This window comes from Tachypleus tridentatus, chromosome 1 (assembly GCF_004210375.1).
Source record: "Tachypleus tridentatus isolate NWPU-2018 chromosome 1, ASM421037v1, whole genome shotgun sequence".
NCBI lineage: Eukaryota > Metazoa > Arthropoda > Merostomata > Xiphosura > Limulidae > Tachypleus > Tachypleus tridentatus.
Genome location: NC_134825.1, coordinates 159548520 through 159564022, shown reverse-complemented (window position 1 = coordinate 159564022; position 15503 = coordinate 159548520). Strand labels below are relative to the sequence as shown.

The window sequence follows — 15503 nt, the reverse complement described above, 5'->3', positions numbered from 1 at the left end:
TTTAGTGAGAAATAGGTCCAATGAGTCTCAAGCAGGTTGTAGCGGTGCAAAGAGACAGAAAATAGAAAGAACCCCAGAAGGAGAGTTACCTGACATTTTTATGGAAGGTGACTCCCCTTCCAAACAATAATAACCTTCCTACTCTCCATGTTCTTCACCACCTTTTACTTATGTCATCAGCTCTCCTCAGCACAGGTAAAGTGCAGTTAAATTTTCATATATTGTTTTTTTATTGTGTTTATAGTTTTTGTGGTTGACTTTATGCATGTAAGTATTATTTATACAGGTATAAATAAGCAATATTTTTACTTAAAATGCTTCATAATGCATAATTTTTGGAGGTTTATAACAGATTAATTTAATTTACAGTATTTCTTATGGGAAAAATTGATTAGGTTTTCGAACAAATCTGTTTCTGAACAGCCTTGTGGAACGAATTAAGTTCGAGAACCGAGGTACCACTGTACTTAAAAAATATTTTTACACTGTTTTTTTAATTTCTTGATGTATACATTCAGTTACTGTTAGGTCTGAGTCAATATTTTATTCTAGGATCATGTGATGGCATATGTTTGTTCTTCTCTAACAAATATGGCCTGTTGTCTCTTCAACCTATTGGAGCTACTGCTACAAAGATAAGGTTAGACTGTACAAACTTTTGACTTATTGTATACCTTATGTGTCAGATTGTGAGCTTCACAAAATTTATATAAAGAACAAAAGTAGAAATTAAAAAAAAATGATTTTTTTTAATGATAAAGCTTTCTTAACTGCTTCCAGGTGAAGATTGATTGTCCACATTTTCTGAGTATTCTAATTATTTATTTGAAGCATATTACTTGAAAGGTGGGAATTTTCTGCAAGCTTTAAATAAACGTCAGTCTTTGCTTTGGTGTGATCATAAATCTTTCAGACTGTTGAAGTAGTTGGTTTTGTTTAACTTAGTAATTTATAGACTCAAATTTATAATAATTACTAGTTGTATCATATATAAACATCAAAATGTTATGTTAGAAAGTAAAAGTTATATAATTGGGCTTCTGATACAGTGAGTTATACAAGAACTGTGTTGATGTAGATGTTAGCCATGTATTCATAATGTATAATTCAACATGAATGATTTAAAACAGATCTTTCATGCTAATGCTGATTTTTAGAAATAAGCTTTAAAGATTTTATGTGTAACAAAGTTTTTGATGTTTAAAATGTCTTTCAGTGACCACTGGAGTTGCTTTAAGTATGAAGTGACAAATTGGGAAACTAACAAACACTCTGATTGTTTGGTCATGTATTTGAACTGTTATCATTGCCCACATACATATTACTATCACTACTGTTACCAACTGAATTATCGAGAACCTTACCTAAAGTTTATGAATGAATGGGCTAAGAGACAATATCTATTGTTAGTTTGCTCCAGGTGATATCATATAATCCTCAAACTAAGAGACAATATCTATTGTTAGTTTGCTCCAGGTGATATCATATAATCCTCAAACTAAGAGACAATATCTATTGTTAGTTTGCTCCAGGTGATATCATATAATCCTCAAACTAAGAGACAATATCTATTGTTAGTTTGCTCCAGGTGATATCATATAATCCTCAAACTAAGAGAATATCTATTGTTAGTTTGCTCCAGGTGATATCATATAATCCTCAAACTAAGAGACAATATCTATTGTTAGTTTGCTCCAGGTGATATCATATAATCCTCAAACTAAGAGACAATATCTATTGTTAGTTTGCTCCAGGTGATATCATATAATCCTCAAACTAAGAGACAATATCTATTGTTAGTTTGCTCCAGGTGATATCATATAATCCTCAAACTAAGAGACAATATCTATTGTTAGTTTGCTCCAGGTGATATCATATAATCCTCAAACTAAGAGACAATATCTATTGTTAGTTTGCTCCAGGTGATATCATATTATCCTCAAACTAAGAGACAATATCTATTGTTAGTTTGCTCCAGGTGATATCATATAATCCTCAAACTAAGAGACAATATCTATTGTTAGTTTGCTCCAGGTGATATCATATAATCCTCAAACTAAGAGACTATATCTATTGTTAGTTTGCTCCAGGTGATATCATATAATCCTCAAACTAAGAGACAATATCTATTGTTAGTTTGCTCCAGGTGATATCATATAATCCTCAAACTAAGAGACAATATCTATTGTTAGTTTGCTCCAGGTGATATCATATAATCCTCAAACTAAGAGACAATATCTATTGTTAGTTTGCTCCAGGTGATATCATATAATCCTCAAACTAAGAGACAATATCTATTGTTAGTTTGCTCCAGGTGATATCATATAATCCTCAAACTAAGAGACAATATCTATTGTTAGTTTGCTCCAGGTGATATCATATTATCCTCAAACTAAGAGACAATATCTATTGTTAGTTTGCTCCAGGTGATATCATATAATCCTCAAACTAAGAGACAATATCTATTGTTAGTTTGCTCCAGGTGATATCATATTATCCTCAAACTATGACAGTGATTTATGCTTATCATTCAGGAAGCTACGGATATTTGACCAGGAACATTTAGAGATTTCAAATATTGCAAACTGTTCAATTTCAGCAGATTACCATCAGATGTTAGTTAGTATATATACGAAAGCATTATATAATTTCAGTGGTTAAAAACAAAAACACTTGCATGTGAAGAGTAGGCTAGCTAGCTTCCCATTAAGTGAAATGTACAGATATCGACTTGAAATTAATTTGATCATCATGAACCATCAATAACATTTTCAGTTCTAGAGTAGATAGTTTGTAAAACTTTTGTATATGAATCATTATTTGTGATAACTGTTATTATGAGTTGTATTATTGTTTGTATATTAGAATATATTTGTATCAAGAAAGAAAATTGTGTGTATCAATTGTGTTGACACATAAAATAAGTCTAACACATACTAACATTAATTAACTTGTAAATCAAAATTACAGTTTAACTCAGTTGAGGATGTTTCAAATTTTATATATATGTTTCAAATATATATATATAATATAATTATACATAACACAATAAATTGGAGACTTTTCCAGGATAAATTATAATGTGTAACATGATAAATTGGAGGCTCATTTTCAATGAATTATGGTACATAACAAAACTAATTACTCATGAACTCATGGATAATTTCATCATATTTACATTATCAACATTTTTTAAATGATTTTGCTTTTTTTAAAAAAAAAATGACCAGTTTTAATCCACATTTATTTTAGGCACTTTTTGTTGGTAAAACTTTTTTATTTTTGTGAGCTGTGTAACACCTAAATATTGTTTTGTTGTTGTTGGAGTTAAGTTAATAAAGCAAAGTATTTAAATTATTTATGTCAACTTAATAAATTTAATGCTTGACATTATGTACCAGTAATGAAGTAGTTATTTAATTATCATATTTATTTACCTTATGTGTAGAAATTGTTCATATTTTAAAAACATATCCTATATTGTTTTTTTTCAGCCAGTTAAACCAATCCATCCCAGCAGAATTGTCCATGAAGGAATCAGAGGTGATTTTATTGTCATTATTTCGAAATGGATGTTAATTACTATAATGACTTTTATTTCAATATTAATCCTGTTATGAGTTTGTTTTTGATTTAAAACAAAAATTTTTTTAATTGGTAAAATGTTAAAGTTCAGTTAGCTGAACTTTAGTTAGTTCAATTTGTAGATTTCAATTTATGAAATTTTGTAATAACTCCTTTTTCCAATTATCTTATTTTGTGTAGCTGTATGTAATTAATATCAGTTTCTTAAACAGTGTAATAGATTAATTCAAGCAGAGCAGTGAATTAAAATTAATCAAAAGTTTTGCACCAAAAAATAATGAAATGTTCAAATAATACAGGTTGAAGAGCTTTGTGTAAGTGATGAGAAAACAGATAAACTGAAAGCAGCTCTTAATCTCTACTTCAGGAATGACCTGGTATGTAGAACTTGATTTAATACAAAGAGTACTGTTAAATATAAAATTAATAACAGTATGGTAAAGAAATGTCCAGTTTGACAAATATACAAGTGATTTAGTATAGGAAGAAGCAAAAGATGAAATTACTGTTTTGAAAACTATAAATATATTTTTTCCGTTAATACAATTTCATGAATTGTTTTGTAGTCTGCTTTCTTTTTTAAATGATTGGTAATTTAAGGTAGATAAATGTTTATCCTAATTGTTTTGTATTATACAATATCTTTCTTATTAATGGTATACTGGACTGTAAATCCAATGCCGACTATCTTCGTTTCATTACTGCAAAATTACACTCTGCACATTGGGACCATAGGCATGTGCTATGAGTGAAATTCAAATTGTGCAATTCAACTTTAGCAGTGGGTGGTGTTAATTAGCTGATTTCCCATTAGTGAATATTAGCAATGACTAGTACAAGCATCGCTCATGTATTTTTGGGATGTCTTCTAATTAATATTTGAAAATTATATTTTTTTCCTACCTTATAGGACTTTTTTCATCACTGAGATTGTTTAAGTGGGTATTTAGTAACAAATTAGCATTTTTGTCAAAAATGAACTTAAGTCTAAAATAACATACACACACAATATAGGTTAAATTTTGACAGTTTTTTTTTTCTTCTGTATTTGCTATTTATAATTTTTGTTTTGTTTTTAAATTTCTGGTATGTATTTTACATTTTGACATGTTTTAAAAATCGTTAGTTTTGTCATATTTTCAGTAGTACTAAAAGTGGAAAAGAATTTAACATTTAGTAAATGAGAGTATAGGTTACGAGCATAGATTTTTAGGCTTAGAAAAGCATAATAAACAACTATACCTGATATACTGTTTGATTTTTAGTTGTTTATTATCTTACAATAGTGGAATATTTATTTGACCTTCCACTTCTACAATTCTTTGAGTATTTTTTCTTGCGTTCATATTATGTTTGCTGACGTCAAGTAAACGAAATTTTAAAGTGTACAATACTGAGTGAAAAATGTTTTATTATATGACAATACTTCCATAATTGTATTTATTGTTTAGTTGGTTATTAATTTCTTTGATTTAGGCAAAGAGCCAAGCAATAATTGATGAAATGTTTCCACCATCTCCACTGCCTGCCGTGGAAACTGACTCTTATCTGGATGTTACAGTAGCATTAGTGAGTCAGATGTTGATAGATGATTACCCAGCTTCTGACCCTCGTTGGGCAGAGTCCATTCCTGCAGGTAAACTTAAACATTCAGAGAGTCAGTAGAAAAAGCATTAGTTGAAGTCTGTAATGTGAGAAAGGGCATATTCAGGAAAGTAAAGTTTTTAAAGCTTTGTCTTTTCCTTATGGCAGGTTTAAAATTGCTCTTTGAAAGATTAATGTAAACAATGTTTTTAAAAATATTAATATAACACATTGATTTAAAAGAAAACCTAATATTCTAAACATCTGTTTTTCTTTGTTAAAGTGATGTTTGTTCTGTAACAGAAACATTTGGTTCATCTTCCACTTCTTTGATTCTTCTTCACCAACTGCAAGATAAGATGAGAGCCCATGAACTGCTGATAACATTTTTCAAAGGGATTGGACTCTGGGAAAGGGTAATTATAAAACAGATCTTGTACTTTGTGTAAGAAAACATTATGAACATAAGAAAGGTTGATGGCTTAGGGTGTACAACTTATAGTAAAGTCATGTTTGTAAATATTATGTCTTTGTATAATTTGGTAAAATAACCAATTACTAGAAGTAATGTTAAAAACTTAATAGTTTGACTTTTAAATATTAAACATTTCCATTGTTAATTAATTGTAGTTGGTCTCTAATCACACAGGTCTGTGAATTTAAACTTCATAAAAGTTGTTGTGGTTTTAATAGCAATTTTTTCATAATTCAGCTATATAGATTTCAAAATAATTTTTTTCCTTTTATAAGGATTTTTTTTTTTACATATTTGGGATGAAAAATACTTACATCAATCTTACCACAAATATAAGAGTGTTTGGGTCATTTACACAACCTTCTGTTGCCCTAGCAACAAATAAATGTGTTGAAATGAAAAAAAACATTAAAGTGCATGCACAAAAATATCAAGAAATGACATGTAATGCAACATTTTAACCATTTATAAACTATGAGTGTTTCCTGCTGGTTTGTGAATGATTCAAACTTTGCATCGTAATTGGTCTAGAGAAATCAATAGCCAGTGGTTTTTAACATTTTAAACTCAACAAAATGTGACCCAATTTCAATGAAAATGGGCAAACAAATTGTCAAACTGTAATATGTTTTCTAAGTAAATATTCCTGCTTACATATGAAACTAAAAGATGTATTTTTCTCTTTTTTTCTTTCTCTAAGTTCATTAGAAAACTTTAAAAGTTTAGTCTGTGTTCCAAACAATATTAAATCCCTTGCTAAGGCTTGCTCAATTCAGCCTAAAAACTGATGCTTAGAATTTATGTACCATGACTTTTAATATGTTTTTGTATCTTCACACAATTTTACCAGCTTTCAGTGATCCTCGAGTCATTTGTAAGAAACAAAAATCAATTTTTAATGGAGTTTGTCACAAACATTTTATCAATGAATTTTGGCTGCTGCAAGTAAAAAGTGGTTTTCATGTAAACATTTAAAATACTAATCTTCGTCTGAAAAAACTAAACTTTCATTTGTATTTGCTAAACCTGACCACCTTGTAATAGTGAAAAGAAAATTTGAAATAAATCTAAATTACACTTTCTTTCTAGAATGTCTTCAAATTTTAACATGAAACTTCATTTTTTCCATTTGAAATAGTTTACATTTGATAACAATATACATTTGTATATGCAAAAACGGCTTGTTTGGGTTGAAAATATTTTACGTAGAAGAGCGAACAACGTTTCGACCTTCTTCGGTCATCGTCAGGTTCACAAAGAAAGAAAGAGGTAACTGACTGAAAGCTGACCACATGTTTGGAAAGGGTTGTGTAATATGTAGTCAGCTTCCAGTCAGTTACCTCTTTCTTTCTTTGTGAACCTGATGATGACCTAAGAAGGTCGAAACGTTGTTTGCTCTTCTACGTAAAATATTTTTTCAATCCAAACGAGCCATTTTTGCATATATATTTCTCTACAAGTGGGTTTTCTCAACATCACTGAATATACATTTGTTTATACTTAATTTTTATTTTTACTTCCTTTGAATTGTTTAAACTAATATTCTTGCCATAAAAATTGTAAACAGTTTTAACATATTTGGAGCTTGTGTTATCCTGTAGAATTACATTGTGCATGGGCTACACATAAATTGCTTGCAAGTGTATTTTGTCCAAAAATATTATTCCTTATTTTATGTAATCTAATCTAAAATGTTTCTAATTTTAGTTCCATTTATAATAATAATTAAAAAACACATGTTAAAAACAAGAAATAAAGTATTTATTTGGGACTTCTATTGTTTTTTCCTGCATCCTGTTGATGATAAATAACCTTGGTTTTACATTTATGGTGCTACTGCACTAAATAATTTTTTATTTGATTAAATAATACACTAAAGAATACAGAATAATAACATGCAAGAGCAGATAATGTCTCTTAGCTATTACAATTTTTTGGCTTTAAAACTGAGCTTATTGGTGTGTTTTCCACAGTGATAATTTGAACTGGAAGCAAAATAGACAATTTTCTGTACAGAAAACATGATACAATACACTATTTGATGGATTAAAACCTTAGCTTTCTACTGATTATAAATAATATACTATTAAATGTCAGAGAGAACCATTGGCAATTTCTGAAAGAGAGGATGTAATAAATGGGTGTGACAAGAAATGTCTCATTTTCTGTTTTATGACTCTGTAACCAAATATGATTGACAATATTATAATGAGTAATTTATATTAAATTTCATACTTTTTAAAGGTGTTAACTCACAATTCCTGTACCAAAGAAAATTCAGGATTTGTTTGTATTGCCTTATAAAATTGAAAACTTGAATCTTGCATAATATTAAAATTTCAATTATTAACTGTGTATTTGTGCCAGTTGTATTCATATACTGTGATAATAAAGTAGTTTAAATTTTGAAAGTAACTCATAAACTTCATTACATGTGCAGAAAAAGATGTTGATAGTGAAAGTGTTAATTAATAATCCTGATGTATGTCAAATGTTCTTGTTGTAATATGTTTCAGTTATCAACAGTTACTGTGAGAGAAACTCCTATGCAGACAACAATGCTGCTTTGCGAACATGCTGAAAAGCTAATTGCAGCAATGTCTTTGAGAAACTTACATTCACAGTAAGTAACCTGGAAAACTAAAAACAAAGATAAAATAGTATATTTTTTTTTTTTCATAAAATAAACCATTTTAGTGTATTTTTTATACTTTGTCATAATTGCTTAAAAATATAAGTCATTTTCCAAAATTCCAAGTTTTCAAGACTGAATATTCCAGACCTTTAATTTTATTGGTCCAGTATATACAGAAAAGTTGTTTACAATGTATCAATATTGAGATAATCTCTGTGAAAACTTGGATTCAGCACAAAATTGGAAAACAAACACGTTTGAGAAAACTAATAACATTCATAAGACTGGATGGTAAGTGACTGATAATTTTCCAAGTGTCATGTAAACATTATATATTTTTGCTGTTTTATGTTTCTTTATTTTCCACGATGTGCAGTAAAGGTTTGGTTGAATGAACAAAGAAATCTCTCTCTACGGAAATTTTTTTTTTTTTCCAATTTGATGTGATTTCAATTTTTGTGCACTTTAATACTCTAGTATCTCCTCTGTTGTTTCTATGTCAGATGTTGATGGTTAATTAATTTAAAAGAAATGCAGGTATTACAACATAAATGCACTTTCTTTAACCTAGGCTAATATATGAAAGATCACTTTATCTTTTTGGAAATAGATTACAGATAGCACTGTCTTTAACAAAATAAATAAATGTGATAATGAGTGAGGTGATATGACTACTTCCAAGTCACCCTGGTAGAAAGTCTGACTGTGGCATGGTTAATGTTAACAGTATAAACTACTTCCAGGTCACCCTGGTAGAAAGTCTGACTGTGGCATGGTTAATGTTAACAGTATAAACTACTTCCAGGTCACCCTGGTAGAAAGTCTGACTGTGGCATGGTTAATGTTAACAGTATAAACTACTTCCAGGTCACCCTGGTAGAAAGTCTGACTGTGGCATGGTTAATGTTAACAGTATAAACTACTTCCAGGTCACCCTGGTAGAAAGTCTGACTGTGGCATGGTTAATGTTAACAGTATAAACTACTTCCAGGTCACCCTGGTAGAAAGTTTGACTGTGGCATGGTTAATGTTAACAGTATAAACTACTTCCAGGTCACCCTGGTAGAAAGTTTGACTGTGGCATGGTTAATGTTAACAGTATAAACTACTTCCAGGTCACCCTGGTAGAAAGTTTGACTGTGGCATGGTTAATGTTAACAGTATAAACTACTTCCAGGTCACCCTGGTAGAAAGTTTGACTGTGGCATGGTTAATGTTAACAGTATAAACTACTTCCAGGTCACCCTGGTAGAAAGTTTGACTGTGGCATGGTTAATGTTAACAGTATAAACTACTTCATGGTTAGGTCACCCTGGTAGAAAGTTTGACTGTGGCATGGTTAATGTTAACAGTATAAACTACTTCCAGGTCACCCTGGTAGAAAGTTTGACTGTGGCATGGTTAATGTTAACAGTATAAACTACTTCCAGGTCACCCTGGTAGAAAGTTTGACTGTGGCATGGTTAATGTTAACAGTATAAACTACTTCCAGGTCACCCTGGTAGAAAGTTTGACTGTGGCATGGTTAATGTTAACAGTATAAACTACTTCCAGGTCACCCTGGTAGAAAGTTTGACTGTGGCATGGTTAATGTTAACAGTATAAACTACTTCCAGGTCACCCTGGTAGAAAGTCTGACTGTGGCATGGTTAATGTTAACAGTATAAACTACTTCCAGGTCACCCTGGTAGAAAGTCTGACTGTGGCATGGTTAATGTTAACAGTATAAACTACTTCCAGGTCACCCTGGTAGAAAGTCTGACTGTGGCATGGTTAATGTTAACAGTATAAACTACTTCCAGGTCACCCTGGTAGAAAGTCTGACTGTGGCATGGTTAATGTTAACAGTATAAACTACTTCCAGGTCACCCTGGTAGAAAGTCTGACTGTGGCATGGTTAATGTTAACAGTATAAACTACTTCCAGGTCACCCTGGTAGAAAGTCTGACTGTGGCATGGTTAATGTTAACAGTATAAACTACTTCCAGGTCACCCTGGTAGAAAGTTTGACTGTGGCATGGTTAATGTTAACAGTATAAACTACTTCCAGGTCACCCTGGTAGAAAGTTTGACTGTGGCATGGTTAATGTTAACAGTATAAACTACTTCCAGGTCACCCTGGTAGAAAGTTTGACTGTGGCATGGTTAATGTTAACAGTATAAACTACTTCCAGGTCACCCTGGTAGAAAGTCTGACTGTGGCATGGTTAATGTTAACAGTATAAACTACTTCCAGGTCACCCTGGTAGAAAGTTTGACTGTGGCATGGTTAATGTTAACAGTATAAACTACTTCCAGGTCACCCTGGTAGAAAGTTTGACTGTGGCATGGTTAATGTTAACAGTATAAACTACTTCCAGGTCACCCTGGTAGAAAGTTTGACTGTGGCATGGTTAATGTTAACAGTATAAACTACTTCGAGGTCACCCTGGTAGAAAGTTTGACTGTGGCATGGTTAATGTTAACAGTATAAACTACTTCCAGGTCACCCTGGTAGAAAGTTTGACTGTGGCATGGTTAATGTTAACAGTATAAACTACTTCCAGGTCACCCTGGTAGAAAGTTTGATTGTGGCATGGTTAATGTTAACAGTATAAACTACTTCCAGGTCACCCTGGTAGAAAGTCTGACTGTGGCATGGTTAATGTTAACAGTATAAACTACTTCCAGGTCACCCTGGTAGAAAGTTTGACTGTGGCATGGTTAATGTTAACAGTATAAACTACTTCAGGTCACCCTGGTAGAAAGTTTGACTGTGGCATGGTTAATGTTAACAGTATAAACTACTTCCAGGTCACCCTGGTAGAAAGTTTGACTGTGGCATGGTTAATGTTAACAGTATAAACTACTTCCAGGTCACCCTGGTAGAAAGTTTGACTGTGGCATGGTTAATGTTAACAGTATAAACTACTTCCAGGTCACCCTGGTAGAAAGTCTGACTGTGGCATGGTTAATGTTAACAGTATAAACTACTTCCAGGTCACCCTGGTAGAAAGTTTGACTGTGGCATGGTTAATGTTAACAGTATAAACTACTTCCAGGTCACCCTGGTAGAAAGTTTGACTGTGGCATGGTTAATGTTAACAGTATAAACTACTTCCAGGTCACCCTGGTAGAAAGTTTGACTGTGGCATGGTTAATGTTAACAGTATAAACTACTTCCAGGTCACCCTGGTAGAAAGTCTGACTGTGGCATGGTTAATGTTAACAGTATAAACTACTTCCAGGTCACCCTGGTAGAAAGTTTGACTGTGGCATGGTTAATGTTAACAGTATAAACTACTTCCAGGTCACCCTGGTAGAAAGTCTGACTGTGGCATGGTTAATGTTAACAGTATAAACTACTTCCAGGTCACCCTGGTAGAAAGTCTGACTGTGGCATGGTTAATGTTAACAGTATAAACTACTTCGAGGTCACCCTGGTAGAAAGTTTGACTGTGGCATGGTTAATGTTAACAGTATAAACTACTTCCAGGTCACCCTGGTAGAAAGTCTGACTGTGGCATGGTTAATGTTAACAGTATAAACTACTTGAGGTCACCCTGGTAGAAAGTTTGACTGTGGCATGGTTAATGTTAACAGTATAAACTACTTCCAGGTCACCCTGGTAGAAAGTTTGACTGTGGCATGGTTAATGTTAACAGTATAAACTACTTCCAGGTCACCCTGGTAGAAAGTTTGACTGTGGCATGGTTAATGTTAACAGTATAAACTACTTCCAGGTCACCCTGGTAGAAAGTCTGACTGTGGCATGGTTAATGTTAACAGTATAAACTACTTCCAGGTCACCCTGGTAGAAAGTTTGACTGTGGCATGGTTAATGTTAACAGTATAAACTACTTCCAGGTCACCCTGGTAGAAAGTCTGACTGTGGCATGGTTAATGTTAACAGTATAAACTACTTCCAGGTCACCCTGGTAGAAAGTCTGACTGTGGCATGGTTAATGTTAACAGTATAAACTACTTCCAGGTCACCCTGGTAGAAAGTCTGACTGTGGCATGGTTAATGTTGACAGTATAATATGAATTTTTTTTTAGAAGTGGAACACTCCTTTTGAATTGATACTGTTATAATGAGTAATCAAGTCATAAAGTGTGTAGAGAGAGTTTTTATATGGTTTGTTTTTTAATGCATTGTGCTACCATGTTAAAGTAAAAAACAAACTTTTTTTGCACTCAAAGGTAAAGTCTCTTAGTTACAGCTAACTGTGTTACCAGAACTAGTTGGCTGTAACTAATAAAAAGTTTACTTTCACTTTGCCACAAAATATCAGTTTTAGTGTTTTTGTTTTGCTCTGTCTTGTAGGTTTTAGCAAAAGTACACATTCTAATCTTATTACAGTTTTGCATACACAACATACATGTAAAAGACTTGTGCTGAGCATAAGTTAACACTTCTAAGAAGTGTATAAACAGCTTGTTTGTTAAATTATGTAACTATGGTTTATAGGATTCATTTAGAAATGTTATTAATTGTTTATATTCCCCCCCCCCCTCCGTACATTTGTGTTACATAGGTATGGTAAGTTGTTGGGGGATGCTATCCAGCTAGTCTTACAGCAGAGAGGGAAATGTGCTTCTGAGAAACTGACTCATTTGGATGTTTTCTACAGAGAGGTAAGATGACTGACTTAAATATGAAACTATATTTTGAAACTTCTGATTATTACAAAATCACTAAGTGGTATAAATATAAACAACGTGGTGAAGTCATATTTCTGAATTACAACTGTTAACAGTTTTATTCAAATTTGCTAGTCTCTGGGGCAGGTTCATTATTTTTAATTATCCAGAAATTTTTTTTATTACTTGCTTTTTGTTTTAATTTAACAAAAAATTTATTTAGTAATTTATTTCACAAACTTTCAAGTTGTATAGGTGTAGTATTTACTGAACCAGAGATAAAATGAAATTTAATTTATTTATGTAATTTGGGTATCACGTATGAAAAAAACGGTAATTCCAAATATGGATTTATTTTAACACCAAATTATTCTTATGTGGATAATAGTATAGTAGAAATTTAGACAGTTTATTATTACCTAAGTTACAAACTGCATATCAGATAAGATACTAACACTCATCACTTCCTCACCATCCAGTATAATTTCAATTTTACTTTTTTATCACTATTATTCCTCTTCAACACTCCCTCCTTTCCAATTTTAACAAACTTTCAAACCCCCATCTGTTATGATATCAGTTTCTTTCTGTAATATCCTGTGAACACCATCTATTAGGTTGTCCAGAAATAAATGTTGGAATTCTCACAATGACATTTAGAAGCTGAATATTGAGTAACTTGTTGGTTGGTTGGTTTAATTCAATGTTTATCTCTTACAAGGTGTCTTAATTGTCTACTGTTTCAACTCTGTTTAAACTAAGTTTCACAACCACCAAGGCACCATGAACAAGGACTTTTGTCTGATTTTCCTCTATGACTTCAAACTTGAATGTAAAGCTACCAAAACTACATGGCCATGGATCTGTTACTTAATGTAGAGTTAAACATTGATTCCAAAGGTTGTGACATGGAAATGAAAGTCTAAAAGACCACGAAGGTTGTGGAAGGAAGCCATCATAAGATGAAAACACATTAAATGAAGCAGTTGAGACAGACCTGAGTGCAATTGGAAAGATAGAACGTTGGATAAGTGGATTCTGCATGAGCTGACTGAAAATCAACAAAATTGGCATTGAGACCTGTCAAAGATAATGTTCCAAAAATTGAATAAATTTGAAATCGAGGTTCTGCCTCATTCACTTTATTCCCCAGATATTTCCCCAACAAATTTTCATTTTTTCAAGCACTTTGAGAACTTTTTGAACAACAAACTTTTTCAAAAGCAGGCAGCTGCTGGAGAAGCTTTCAGGGAGTTCATTGACCATAGAAACTCTGATTTCTACAACAGGGGGTACAAACAGTGTCATTACACATTGGCAAAAGTGTGAAGCAAATGATGCTTTCTCTGATTAAAGAATGTTTTACAACACTGGTTTTTTCTTTTCCAAACTTCACAGTTCAAAAACAATGCTTATTTTTAAACAACCTAATAATATATCCTCTAGTTTTACTCAGCCACCTCAAGTCTTACAATGGCATTTTGTCAATCTGTGTTAGTCTTACACCATCTGCTAAGTTTTACAGTAAGTGCTTTAGAGCAGTATTTATTTGAATCTAAAGAACACTCTTGTTCTTTATATACACTTTAGAAAGCACTTTCTATAGGTTATTTCAAACTTTAGAAATTGTCTTTTGCTTATTTGAGATTTAAATATACCTACATTAAGATTGTATGAATATTTTAAGGTCACAATGTTATAATGTCCCTCCCTTTTCTTTTTGTATTGTTGGGTTTAGTATTTTTTTGGTTAATTATTTTTATAATTCAGTCTCTAAGTGTGAGTGTGCTTATTAATGCTGTTTTTTTCCTCCATTCTTAGATTTTTTTTGTGTACTGAAGTACCTTGTGTAAGTGTAACTTGTATGGTTTATTTCATGGTTTTGCAGGTATCTTTAGTAGATAGCATATTTCCTGCTCTAGTTACACAAGATCAAATCTCCAGTGATATCTCCAGTACAGAAATCTTGGACATCATAACTGCAATAAATGACATCTTTTTGGTATAAGAACAAATATTTCTTATATTTTCAAGTTTCTTAATGTCTAAACAAGTCATAATAAGCCTATTGAAGATTGTTTTCATTTCATCTGTTTATTCTTGTATTGCATAGAAAGTTTTTCAAAAGTGTAGAAGTCCTGTGTAACATTTTTGTCTGTTTATCCACTTCCATTGCTATAATATAGAGGCCAAATATTCTTAAGTTCTGTCAACCGGTTTGTGTAGTGACAAAGCCTAAATGTTACAAGTTTAACCCTATGTGCACTGCAGGATAAAAATACTTGTGTCATCAATTTAAACAAAGATGCATTCAAAGTTTGATTAAACAACTGAGTCGATGTATATCAATAACCTTGATATCAAAATATTATTTATAATTTTAATATTATTTAAGCTTTAATATCTTGACTTAAAAATAAAATAAAAAACTTGGTCTTTACTGTCCTGTAATAAGTGATGCATCTGCTCTCTAAATTTCCCAATATAGATTTTCTTTCTACCCTTGTATGATTTTCTAAGTGTTCCACAAATTAAAGCGCATATTCTACATATTAACAAACCAAAATATAAATTTAAAACATTCCATTATTTTTCTTCACT

General features: G+C 31.9%; 1 protein-coding gene across 2 annotated transcripts in view; it reads left to right on the top strand.

Annotated features, from left to right (window-relative positions):
* The window catches only part of Nup133 (nuclear pore complex protein Nup133), a 60230-nt gene that overhangs the window by 31451 nt on the left and 13276 nt on the right, over positions 1 to 15503 (top strand). For both annotated transcript variants that reach the window (XM_076460457.1, XM_076460446.1), the window contains exons 14-21: positions 553 to 640; positions 3495 to 3543; positions 3885 to 3962; positions 5062 to 5221; positions 5473 to 5585; positions 8161 to 8267; positions 12797 to 12896; positions 14791 to 14904. In XM_076460457.1, coding sequence (XP_076316572.1) covers positions 553 to 640; positions 3495 to 3543; positions 3885 to 3962; positions 5062 to 5221; positions 5473 to 5585; positions 8161 to 8267; positions 12797 to 12896; positions 14791 to 14904 — 809 coding nt within the window. The remainder of the gene's footprint in view (positions 1 to 552; positions 641 to 3494; positions 3544 to 3884; positions 3963 to 5061; positions 5222 to 5472; positions 5586 to 8160; positions 8268 to 12796; positions 12897 to 14790; positions 14905 to 15503) is intronic.